Below are 13,725 nucleotides of genomic sequence, written 5' to 3'. Positions count from 1 at the left end.
TTAGACACAAAAACTATGAGTTTATGTTGGATGCATGACTGGAGTTTGCCTATACTTTCACACATTGCCAATAATGTGCACCTTATTCATTAACCTCAACCTTTTTCCAAACCTGTACCTTAGAAAGCTAGAATTTCCAAAATGTTGCCGCTGGTCGTCATTGAACAAAATCTAGCATTACGAGTCTAATATCAACATCTGGGTGTACAAAAGATGGCCACGAGTAGTTAACAATTAGTCTTATCTCCCTGAAGGCATATGTTCTCAGTCAGCCATCATCATTACAACATGCTTCATGGCCTTGTTACGTGGAGACTCACACAAATGAGGCCTGTGACCCATTTTGAGAAACTGTGATTTGATTGAGAGTCAATCTGTGACATAGTCTAGAAATTACCCAAAGGCAGACAGTAATCATCATCCGACTGAGACTACGTTGGCGATTAGCCGTTCACTCAGTCATATTGTAGATTTAACCTCATCTGTGAATGCAGTCTAAGTCTTGATTGTGGCGGGATCGATGTGAGGGGTAAATTGCACCGCAGTGTGTCTCTCGCTGAACTAACCAACCATGCTTTTGGATGAAGGTATTTTTCATCGAAGGAAGAGCTCTTCTCGCACGCTCACAGTTTGTGGAGTGTGAAGTCGTTTTTCTTCTCCACCAAAGAGGCGGACTGCGGAGGCTTCCTGTAATGAATAATGCTAATGGATTAGGTGCTTCCAGTGAGCATAAACATGCATCACTTTAAAATGGAAAAAGGCAACGGTTTGGTGGGGGAGGGAGGGAAACAAATGGAAAGTTCACACTCCAGGCTTTTTAAAAGAAATACTTAATTTTATGCAAAAAGCAGCACATAAATCTTTCATTTTCCTGGTCCCCAGTAATGTTTTCACTTTCCAAGCTTTAGCATGTTTTGCTAATTATGCCCCTGCATCCGGAGCTGGCTCTCTTTTGCCTGGAACTAACTATGCTCGTGTGAATAATATATAGCAAGGATACCCCCTTTTCTCAACTTAAATTTTAAATTAGCATTATCCCTCTTTTTATGGTTTAAATTAACTCATTGCTAAAGGATTTTGAGTCCAGAGTCCAATAATGTTTCCTCAGGATTCCTGCCTTCAATTAATGATCTAAAGATAACTTTAAACCATATATTGTTTCATGCTTACTATGACATCATATACACAATATAAAATTCAATATAAACATCATCCATCCAGACATCTACCCTGTCGATGACACTCAACCTCATGCCCATCGTTTCCCAATAAAGAAAATCTTTTAGATAAAAAGGGGCACATATTAGTTCGTTTAATTTGTCTGAAAGGCTAAATAATATCCTAATATAGCTGGACACTGCAGTCTTTAGCGGACGTCACTCAAACTATTTTCAGCAGCGCATTAACACATTTGGTGCACTGGAGAGTTTTTATGGCAGCAGCATGGTGTTTGTGGGATTGGCTCAAAAATAAACTACAGTGCCCTGGTAATGAAAATTGTGGTTTATTGTTGTTGTTTTTTGACAACAATGGAGGTCAACGGCACAGAATAATTAGCCACAGTATTTCACGCCTACTACGCTTCATTGTTGGTTTTCAAATGGGATTTGTTGAGAATAATATCATCACCAGTCTCGTTTTTAAATAGTACAATAAAAGACGACATGCTTGGATGGAGAATGTATGTTCAGCTTTCCCATATAGAAGAGTAACACATAACCTCTTTGTGAACTCAGCCGTCTGGATGAATTATGTGGGTCTAATCGGTGACCCCCGAGAGCCTAATTCAAACTCATTGCTAGTATGTGTCGAGGGGCTGGAGGCAGGGACACTGTATTGTTCAAGCCCAGCTCACTGGCTGTTGTTTTAATGGCAGATGAGAGATTAATGGCGATCTAATGACTGTGGGGAGGACACGGCGCAACAATAGAGTCCTGGCACAGCGCAGACCAAGTCCATTAGTCAGTCAAGACAACGATCTGCATGGACGCACACATAAAGGATACATATATGTAAAATGTACACACAAAACATCCCCAAACACAAATGCATGTACAGATGCACGCAGAGTAAAAATTTAAGTGTCTGTTGATTTGCCCGGAAAGATGTTTGGCAGTCATCTGCCATCAGTTCACCCAGACTCATCACGAGCACAACAAACTAAGCCAATTCTCATACCCGCCAACCCCCCAATGTGACAAAAGAAGGCTAATTTATGCCGTTGCCGACATGTTGTGCGAGGAATAAGAGTGTGGCAGCAGGGCTGGATGCTCACTCTTGGATCAGGGTAATTGTGATTTGGTTGCTAGGATGTTGAGGGTAATGAATGTCTTGTTGATGCAGTTTGTCATAACCCATGCCATCCGTGCCTATTAGTTAAACACAGACACATTGGCCCTGCCATGATGTATGAGCCCACCAGGAAAAAGGAATTTGTCATTTTATGAAGGACAATGAAGAAAACTGCCAGGCTATGCTACTGATGTTGAGTAAGATTGTGGATTAAGCAAATCTCGACTTTTGCCATTGGTTTTTTTTATTGTATACCTTTTTTTTTTTTAATTGGACTTCATATGCTTTGGATTAGCTCAGTGATGACACTGTTTTTCCCTTGAAAGTGTCCCATATGCTGTATCCCTAACCCTGAATAAAACACAAACATACTCGTATTGTAATTCCAAAACGTAGGATACGAAACAAATCATGTTTGATTCCAAGGTTGTAACAGTGGGAAGTATCTGTATTCATGAAGCCTAATTGAAAGGAAGCCGCCTTGCATTTGGAAGTGGTACAAAGAGCAGGAAATGAGCCGGTTCTTAATGTGTTCACTGACAGATGATAACCTTTGATTTCTTCCCACTTACATCAGAAATGGCTGCTTGGAATGACAGTCACAAGTCAACAGTCTCTGATGTCTGCGCGCACGTTTATACCGCTGGTGGTTTCACACTGGGGTGGGGAAAAATAGACATGCGAAGACCTAGAGAGGAGAAAACCCTCGAGACATGCAGAAAACCCATAGAACAGAAAGTGATGTACTGTCTGTTTTAAGAGTGCTTTAGCAATATACAGTGTTTTCACACATTGAATCTAAATGAAATGGGCTGACTTGCAGTTAGAATGACAGACAAAAGGGGGAATAAACCCTTGACAGTAAGACAAAGAAAAGTCACTCCAAAGAAAGGAGGATGACAGAAATAAAAGTACTAATATTATTAGATCAAAAAAATGTCATTCCAGTCATTTTAAAGACAATAGAGACATATGCATGCTTACATAAATGATCATCAGTGGACATATTTTTGAGGAAGTCTAATGGGCCCATTAGTACTCCATCCAAAGGTAAAAACAAACAATACTTGAAACTATATGAATCCTCCCACACGTCCTTGTATTCATGTATTTATTCTTCAATCTATTCATGTTATTTTCATTTTAACCAACTATCAAGTCATTTCAAAACCTGCCACTCCCTCCTGCCCTCCAATAACCCCTGTGCCTCACCTGACCTGCATCACCAAATCACCCACCTGCATCTCCTTCCCTCTGATTAGATCCAGCCCCATATACACCGGCCCTTTACCTGGTTTCTTTCCTGCTTTTGTGTTTGAGCGTCTATTATCTTAGCTGCCTGTAAGTTATTTTACCAATAAATTCACTGCAGTCGTCCTGCTGCCTCCCTTGTCTGCATGTGGCTTCCATCCCTGTTGCCCTGCATAACCAACTGCTATTGTAAAATAATTTACATTACACATTATGTTGGACATGCAAGTAATTTTGTTGTTGATTACACGAAAGAAATGAGAATAATTACAAAATCGAATTGGATGAAAAATAGGGTGTGAAAGTAATCACGTTTCATCAGGACAGGGTTGTGACATTGACAAATATTTTTGTATTATTTTACTGAAAGTCAACTTTAAAGTTCATCTTTATCCAGACAAGCAGACATTTAGTGAGAATGAATACATTACTGGAATGCCTAAAATTTGTGTTTCATTATTCCAATAATTCCATTCACAAGCATGCTGAAAAATGGCGAGCTACCTCCTAGATGGTTTATTGAATGATTGACTCATCGCTCTGTTGGTCTTTCTATTGTTTTGGTCTTTGAAAATTAGAACGGATTGTCGGTTTTATTCCACTCTCTTTTACCAGATAACAGCAAACCATTCTTTCGTTTGGCTTCCTCTCACAACTACAAAAGGAAACCCTGCCAGCCGCATTGATACCAACTTTGAGTTTATGGGGGAAATTTGGCACAAGGAGGTTATAGTGACGAGATATTTTAAATGAGTTATTGGTGTAAAATCGAGTTCTGGCTATGGTGAGGATTGCCTGAAGTGATTCTGGGAAATATAGGAAATAATCTTTTGTTTTAGCCCGCCATGGGAAGGCAACAGTGTATGATCAGCTGCTGAGCAGCAAAGTCGATCTTGTTGAAGGACACTTCAGCAGTGCCGATGCTTCACGATGAGAGGCTTGACTCCAGGATAACCGGTTGAAGGACAGTGCGCCAGCCTGTTACTTTTAGCAGATAGTATTGAACTGGGACATGTGGGAAGCACTGGTCTCTGCTGTTGCTGCGAGACTGTGAAAAAACCATTTGAAGCAAGCCACTCTTGTGCTAAAATTTCAGACATTTTTACATTTAACGCTCCCTTTTGAAGCAAAGATCTAAAAACAAGCCAGCACTGTGAAGAGCGATTCCAAGAGAAAACAGAGTCTAATCTACGGCATACAGATACTGTGTGATGTACAAGGGATTGACTTGAGCGGGCTACTTAACATCCGTCCCGACAGCAGCTATTTAATCCATGTTTCATGTTGTCGTGAGCTCTTTCTCCATGCAGAACTAATTGGTTGTTTTTGCCCGTTGTGCAGGAGCCCATGTCTGTAAAAAAATTAAATAAACTGAAGGACACTCATTACAAGTTGCGTGGACACAGATGCAATCATGGATGCAGACGAGCACAGAAACACAGGCAGGAAACCAGTGAATAAGAGTTCTAATAGGAGCACTGAGTGAAATCTCCTTGAACCCCCGTTGCTCATCGCACGCACACACACTCGGACACACACATACCCGAAGCTGCTACTACTACTACTACGACCAACACAAACACACATCGCTCGCAGCACCACCTTCCGTGCTCTCTCTCAATCTGATTTGCATTTTGGTTAACACTCTAATTGCCTCTCATTAAATACCTTGTCACTTTGATTAATTGGTGCGATACAGAAATGTAAAACAGCAGAGCGTCACAATGCATAGTGAACAGCTTCTGATTGGGGAAAGACGAACAAATCGGGCTTAAAATGCAAAACCGATGTGAAATCTCACGCACTTTTAAGTTGAGTCAGGGTTTTCTCTGAAGTTAAACTGTTGAACTTTGAAGAAAATGTAAGTTGAGAGTAACTTGAGGTCAAAATGTTGAGTTCTGACTCAGATTTAGGTTTCTGCAATGGGGTACTGATGAACTTTCCTTACCTCACACAATTTGTCTCTCCTCAAATGGATCACATCACAGCATAACATTTATCCCATGCACAGAGTCATCATACTCGGCTTGAAATTGCCTATAATTGTAGTGAATTACATGTTTTTTAGCCACTCTCAGGCGAATTTTACGCAAACCTATATATAGGATTCTCTATGTCCTTTGAAATGGCAGGTGCTGTAATTGTACAGTAAGTGAGAGGTATTATCTGAGTTGTTTTTTTTCACTTTCGGACTTCTGAGCTCAATATAAAAGTCATAAGGAAACTAAACTTCACTGAAGTCTACCAAAAACGTAGCAAACCTTAACAAACAAAAGTTCTGTAACTGAAAGAGAAATGTGTATAACCTGTGAGAAGTCCTAACATAGGGAATCGCAGACAGTGCAAATCCTTAAGTTTCTTCAGTTTTAAGATCATTTCAAACATTGTATCCGAATCCAACCACAGAAGTTAGCCCCCTGGATTAGCAACTGGCTGCAGGCTCGCTAACTGCATAGAGAGGTACTAATGGGGCAACTTGCTAACCAAACTAGCTGCCTTGATTTGACTCTAAATCCATTGACCATTTGCAAAAAGTTTACATGTTAAACTTCAGCTGATCAAGATTAGAAAGTTTATTTCAACCCTGTCATTCTGTTTTGCTTGCTCGCCCCGGGTGCATCAATAGCATTGTGTTATTCTCATCCCGCACAAGGCAAGAATCAGCGTGACGCAGTTGACCGAGCCTGACCCACCAGATGCCCAGGCTGCCACTCAAATCTATGAAACCATCATCTTCTTTGCCTTCGCTGCACACATAGGTGATATTGCATGTCGGAGACTTTTATCATTGAAATGAGACATTTATGACAGTGATCCCTCGCCACATGAAAGCGACCTCCTGAACCATCTCAATGCAGCTCAAGGAGTAAAATAAATGAGATTTGACAGACGATTGGAGCGCGCCACCTGCGCTTCCTCACTCATCACAATATGCCAATTTCAATGTCAAAACAATCTCACTTGTATTGAGCTGAAGTTCACAAAAACCACGATATGGGATTCATGGAAGAAAGCTTGCTGCTGGTGTAGAGCTCTGTTTCCTCGGAGGCAGGCGAGGTCGTCGTTGAATAGGCAGGGGGTCTCTCGGCAGCTTATTGTTTCGTGGGCCTTTGTCATCCTATTCAGTCTGAGATACTGCCATTGTTCAGTCAAACATGGCTAATGCAAACAGCCGCATTGTAGAGCTGTTTTAAGTCTGTGGGGAGCCGATGTCATGTTTAAACTGTGTGCACATTTGTGTGTGTCTGCCTCCATTTGCTCACAATGATACCGTATCTGTCAGATTTAGCTGTGAGGTTGAGTGGTTTCCATCACGCTCTTATCTCTGCACCGCAAACACACACACACACACACAAACTCTTATCTCTGGGCTTTCCTTATTGTATTCAAAAGTGGAAACATTTCGCCATCTTAGTGGCCGACTGATCCAACTGTGTGACACATTTAAAGGTTGACATGAGTCCTCTCTTGAGCAAATTGAAAGCCTCAGGCCCGGCCCTGATTGGCTTCCACTGTGCTACTGCCAACCCCGTCTCAACACATGTACCAACCATTTCCACACCACGGTCCGCTAGTAAACCCGTATAGTCAATGATGTGTGTAATTGGTGCATCACAGGCAGCAAAATGTGACATTATTGGCTGGGAGCTGAGACTGGCCGTTTGCTATGTGTGTGACCTGAAAGTCTTCGTAGAACCATTTCAAGAAGTGAATATCAAAGACTGCACAGGACTTTTCACAGGACAAAGGGAGAGAGGAGACAGTGGTCTGAGTTCAGGTTGTCTGGACAATAAGCATGTCTTACACATTTGCAGTACCGTAACTACAAATCAAAAAAAAACTCTGGCTCCAAAGACCAAACAGCTAAAGCAAAGAACACTAGATGACGTTAAAGCTGGCTTGGTGAGTTAGCCACAGCTAGCTTTAGCTAGAGGTGCGTGTACTTACTTTTGCCAACCTATTTCCTGTAAGTCATTTTAGATGAATCCAACCTGTTAGTATTTCAGTTTGTTATACCGCATTAATTACAAGGTAGCTAAATCCAAATCATGATAACGAGAAATACACTAATCCGTCGAAACAGTAGTTTAGGTTTGCAGGGTAATGTAAGCAGTAAGTGCCAGCTAAGCTTCTGAGATAGCTTCATTTATTTTCTTTGTAGATACTGTGTTTCCCCTGCACCCTTGAATCAGAATCTCGTTCATTGCAAAGTAGGTTTTCACACAGCCTACAAGGAATTAGATTTATTGTTTGGTGCATACAAAGCAGAAGCATACTATAAGAGAACATAACAATGAAAGCAAGCCCTGCATAGGACAACAAACATGAAAATCAATGAAAGTAGTATCTTTGTGCAAAATGTTGTCCAGGGGATGTGCAACAGTATAAATAGAATATGTGCAATGTACAGAGATTATAGTCCAAAATATTTGAATTCGCTTAGAAGCATTTTGCTATAACTTGAGAAATGTAAATTATGCAAATGATTGCCTTTCTTTACAGTCAACATCTGACACAGGGAATCTTAAGAATCCAAGTCAGTTCATTTCAACAACAAAACAAATGTATGCTGGTCATATAAGATGGAAATAATCAACAACTCGCCGAAAGTGGGAACATGATAAAAAAGCATAAAAAGTTAAATGCAAGGACTAAAAGTACAGTTGCTGTATGAATGAGCTTCTCATTTAACTGTTCTGAACAGATGTTTTACCACAAACCAAGCAGCTAAGTGGTCTCACTCCTATTAGACTTCTCATTTGTCTCTTTGTGTCTGCTTTACAATAAAATATTCATCACAAACTGAGCAACTAAAGGGTTTCTCCCCTGTATGGACTTCTTTTTCACCACTTTAGCTCAATCGTTTCTTGGAGATTCAGCAGCCAAATGGTTTTTAATTTGTATGAATATTTTGCAGCAATACATCATAGATAATATCTCATCTAGCATGATTCAACCCTTAAAACCATCAGACGGTTTACCGGGTCCAAACTTTACTGTTTTTATAGTCGCTGCCTTTTCGGACCTGTGTGGATAAAAAGACAAAGACCAGACAATAAGTGTCTGAAGGTGTAATAACAAACCGAGTACAACGTGGGTCGATAACAAGCAAATTACATTTTCAGTAAAGGTTGTAGATCGATGAAGACCCACTACATTCAGCGAACATACACACACATAAACTATGGTATATTCTGCTGTCCCAAACTGTGGCACACCACTTTGAACCTTTTGATCTTTTTTAAAAGGAAGAGTGGTTGGAGAGAAGTGAAGCTTTGGTTTAGGGCTACTGGGAACCATTTTTTATTGGCAATGGTAACCTTTAACTTGAGAGGGATATGAAGGCTGCGCTAGATTGTTGGTTCATTACAGCCGTCCCTACAGACGACCGTGATCTCTACTATTTTAGTGTTGTGGTGGAGCTTTCATGGTTTATATCAGATGATGCATTGACTTGATATTGTCTCTGTGTCAGCGTGGTCACAGGACCACAGTGGAGAAATGAGAAAGGGTACTTGTAATCAAAATGGAATTACTGTTTGATATAGATGGAATCCGCACACCTACATGTGTCCGTACGGATATTGTACTAACACGTATAGCTTCCGTGCATGGAGTTGAAGATCCCATACTATGACTAAATCAAAATGCAATCCCTTTGGGGAAGTAATTACAAGGGTAACCAATAATATTCAATGGAAACCGCAAAGAAAAAGATTAGACACAGAACAGAAGATGAGAATATTTCGACAAAACTAACGGAAAATGCTTGATGTTGGATCAATGTCACTGAAGGTTTATTGCAGAATGTGTGATCAAAAGGGAAAATAGAATGACACAACTAAGAAATAGGAAGATTTATAGCATACTAAACGAGGACATAAAGAAAACAAAAGCTTTAAAACCCTTCTCTAACTCGTCTGCTCCTCTTTATCTCCTCATTTGTGGTTTAATTATCCTTAATGCTTTTGTAAATTATGTGTATATTCTGTACAAAATGCGCGTTGCGCACAAGCGCGTACACACTAACCAACCGGCACGCTTGAGCCATTATCCCCGGTCGTTGTCACATCTGCTGGCTATTAATCAGCCAGTTAGCTCGTCAACAGGCAGATTGAATGGAGGAACAACAGCAGGTAAACACACGGGCAGGTGTATCCGCATAATCACTTCCTGCTTTCCAGAGCATTCCCTCTGATTGGAGATGAATGTGTCCATCTGGATCGCATTACAAGTCAACATTGTTGTGGAACTTTCTCTGCACTTTTTCTGAGGTGGTCAAAGGTTCAAATGGGACGATGAAATTCTGGAGGAGAACTTTTATGTGGCAAAAACCCAATCAGGCCACAGGTTGGATGCAGCCATAAGTTAATTGACTTCATAGCTGCAGATGGCGGTGGATGTGGACTGATGGGTTCCTAAAGCCATTAGAACATTTCGTAAATTTGTTTACATACCCCATGCGACATCCCAAGAAGAAAACCATATAATGCCATCAACATACCCCTCCTAAGCCTTTCAAACAGGCTAAAATATACATTATAAGACATTTCACATTTCTAATTTGTTCTCCCAATAATGATGCTGACATTCGGCATATGCTTCAACATTTTAAGCCCTTGACAAACTCTGACACACTCAGACATCCAAAATCAATGCAAACAATCAATTTCAGGCTAAAATTGAACTTCACAGCCTCGGCATACAGAGGTAAAACTAATTGGGTTACAATTAAACACACACGTGGGGGAGTGTTTTCACATCGACAGCTGTCAGTATGACATCTTTTCTGCACCGATTCCCTTGTGGCACAACCTTTCCTGATCTTGCAAATTAAGTAGGCGCTGCTTGCTAAAGCTGATGTTCCCAATGGATCATTGTCTTCCCCCACTTCTCCTTCCCACATTTGCTGAAATCAGTATTTTTATTCTAAATTTTATGGGCTTAATGGTAGGAATGCAGAGTAAATAATGCATTTGAGTTAGATTGATTCGAAGAAGACAATTGGTGGAAAACAAAACAAGATAAAATGAGCTCATTAAAGAGTTTTCCCCACTCAGGAAACGCTGCGATCTAGTACATTCTACAGTCTGTGTAAATTAGGCAGCAGCCAAAAGGATCGAGAAGCGCATTCATGAGGAGCAGATAAAATGTTTGAACTTGCTGGAAAAGTGCACCGACAAGGTAAAAACAAGGGAGATTTTTTATTTTTATTTTTCCATCAAGACTTACTGCAAAAGTGCCCTTTTATAAAAGCACTTAACTTGGAGTTGCTTTACTGGAAGCTGTTCAGCACCTGACTGTGTAGACATGTAAAAGTACTGCTAGGCTCCCAAGTGTGAATGTGAAACAGTTTAATGGTGAAAAGAGCATGCATGTCTGTCAGGTCGTCCTTGGCTAAATGAGGGTTTGAAAAAAATAAAAGGCACTGGGATCTTTGAAAGTGTCTCCTTTCACTCTTTACTGAGTCGCCTCTTCTCAGAGATGGTTTCAATAGTAATTATTGTCACTGATAAGGGAATTCAGACTGTGGTTTGCATCTTTTTTTACCATAACATTCAACATGAAGCTGATGATTTCGGTCTCCTCAACCCCCCCCCCCCCCCCCACCCCCCACCCTCCCCCCAGGTGAACGGGCGCAACTTCTCCAAGATCGACCATGAGGAGGCAGTGGTGGAGGCCATCAGGCGAGACCCCATCGTTGTCCAGGTTCTCCGACGAACCCCCGCCAGAGCGACGGCTGCTGTTGCACATAACCACGGCGGCGTGCCACAGGATGGGTGTGTGGTGGACGTTTGCACACAAACGGACATCACCTTCGAGCACATCGTGGCGCTGGCGAAGCTTCGGCCGGCTACTCCTCCCGTCCCTGACATCTGTCCCTTCCTGTTGTCTGACAGGTGAGGGCAAACACACACAGTGAAGTTTACGGCTAAGGCTAGACGTTATCCATCTGGTGAATGACTGTTAACGCACACTGAAATGAAGCGGATAGGTTGAAATTGATTACCCCGTATTTTGTTAGCTGGAACCAGAAAACACAAATTCCCAACCCGAATGTACCTGAAGCTTCCGTGAGGCTTGTTCTCTTACATTTCATGGTAGTAATTAAGCAGTTGTATCATGGTGTGGAAACCCCCAGCATAGCTAAGTACTTTTTCCCAGTGATATCATTATGCGGAGCCAAACCCGCATGCAATAATTGCTTCTGTGTGCTACATTCATTTTCTTTAATGGGAGCTTTTGCTGGACGATTAAAAGCCAATGGGCTGATAGAGCGGGCATTCTGGCATTCGGTCCATTCAGTGGCTATTAATAGGGCTTTGCTGGGCAGTAGATGAAATCAATTTGTCCTGTGAAACTACAAATCTGCCAGGCTGGGTCAATGGTTATGGAGGGGCCATTATCATGGTGACAATTTGCAGAGGTCATGGCTTTTATGGGGCGATTGGTTGATGTTTATATTGCTTTTTAGAGTTTTGTTGCAAAATAAGAACGAGTTTAATGTAAGGGGTCTGCTATGTTGTATGATAACAATCAGGATACGTTTTGTGCAATATTTTTTGGTTAAATTTTCTCAAAGAAGCCATTTAAAACATGCACACTACTGGTATGATGGCATCATTCTCAAACTGCCAAAGCCATTCCATAGATTGGCGACTTATTCCAAATTTAGTGATGAGAACCACAAAGACTTATGCATAGAGGAACATACATTAATCATCTTTAACATAACGATCTATTATTCTCTGTTCTCTCTAGTTGTCATTCCATCCACACCATGGAGCATGACTTTTATGAATGTCCAGAGTACCTGTCCAATATCCCAGCAGAAGTGGAGAGGACTGAAGAGTATGAGTACGAGGTAAGATTTATTTGTATCTTGCTGCTGTATGAGTGTACTTTAAAGTACTCCTACTGTAGTGAAACAATACAACAAGTCAATCCGTCTACAACTTTGGTCTAGAACTAGATCACTTTTTTGTTACTGAATCAATGTTCCTGGTCTACAGAGGATGACTCTCCCCTCCTGTCATCTCTCTACTGTTGGCCATCCAATGAATGCCGTCATTAAAAAAACAGAACTATCAAAATGAGAGTTTGCCAACCACATGTATGTTCCCCATAGTACAAACCTTTTCCATTTTGGACAATTGATTACCCTTCCACTTGCTTTTATTTTACTATATTTTGATGGGTGCTGAAAAAAAGATGTCTCTGTCAGACTGGTAGCTTATTAATTACATGCAGAGTATTCATTTTTCAAATGAAGAATTAAATGGTGACAATGCTGTATCAGACTCTTATGAAGCCATAGGGTGTGCAATCTCCCACTTTGTGGATTTCCAAGCTATTCCAACAAGATTGAATGCAGTTGGACAAGAGGCCACTGTTGTGTCAGTAATAAACAATCTCGGGAGATAATCCAAGGCTCGCCCTGACGTATGATGCTCACAATGTCCCACCACAACACTACAAGGGAATTGACTGTCCCTTGTGAAAGCTGCATCTACGCTAGATTGTTCTGCATAGCACAGCAAAGACCCTGGGTTTAAAACGGAAGGCCATTCTTCATCTAATCGTACCAAAAGAAAATCCCTCTCTGTTGAATCGCCAGTGTGTTTCAGTCACAGGCTGTTAATTTCCCTTTCATCATGCACCGTCCTTCAGAAATATCTGTGTCCCCTTTTCAGACAACCACTTCCAGCTGAACAGAAATTGTGAATGTTATGTAGTAAAATGGAAGCACTCACTGTTTGTTAGGGTGAGCAATGTTACAGAACCAAGATAAATCAACTGGAATATGTTCAGTTGTGGCAAGTGAATTGTCTGCCATCTATGGTATGTATTTCACAAGTGTTATCGTGTCTGGTTTATCGTAGACAGTACTCAAAATACTAGTATCTCTAATACAAATACACCTTTATTTTATTAGTCACCACCATGTGTTAAAAACATACAAGTTCATATTGCGCAGAATTACATCGATTTTTTTGAAGACGAGTCATCTTTTCAGGATTGTTTAGTAAACCATGCTAGCGATTCTTTGTGCTAATGTCGTCATGCTAACATGCTTAAGATGACATTGTAACAGGCTGATGTAACGTTCAGCCTTTTCTTACATCTTAGCATACAGTCTGTAGTGTCTCCATTGAAACAGATGAATCATGCCACTCGGAG

General features: G+C 40.9%; 1 protein-coding gene across 1 annotated transcript in view; it reads left to right on the top strand.

Moving 5' to 3' along the window:
* Window positions 1–13,725, top strand: part of pdzrn4 (PDZ domain containing ring finger 4) — a gene marked incomplete at its 5' end in the record, with an annotated part of 31,514 nt that overhangs the window by 7,598 nt on the left and 10,191 nt on the right. Inside the window, 2 exons of the mRNA XM_079294349.1 lie at window positions 11,173–11,444; window positions 12,307–12,409. Coding sequence (XP_079150475.1) covers window positions 11,173–11,444; window positions 12,307–12,409 — 375 coding nt within the window. The remainder of the gene's footprint in view (window positions 1–11,172; window positions 11,445–12,306; window positions 12,410–13,725) is intronic.

This window comes from Melanostigma gelatinosum (genome assembly GCF_949748355.1).
Source record: "Melanostigma gelatinosum genome assembly, chromosome: 22".
Classification (NCBI taxonomy): Eukaryota; Metazoa; Chordata; class Actinopteri; order Perciformes; family Zoarcidae; genus Melanostigma; species Melanostigma gelatinosum.
Note: the sequence above shows the minus strand (reverse complement) of the source record. Positions and strands in the feature narration are given on the sequence as shown.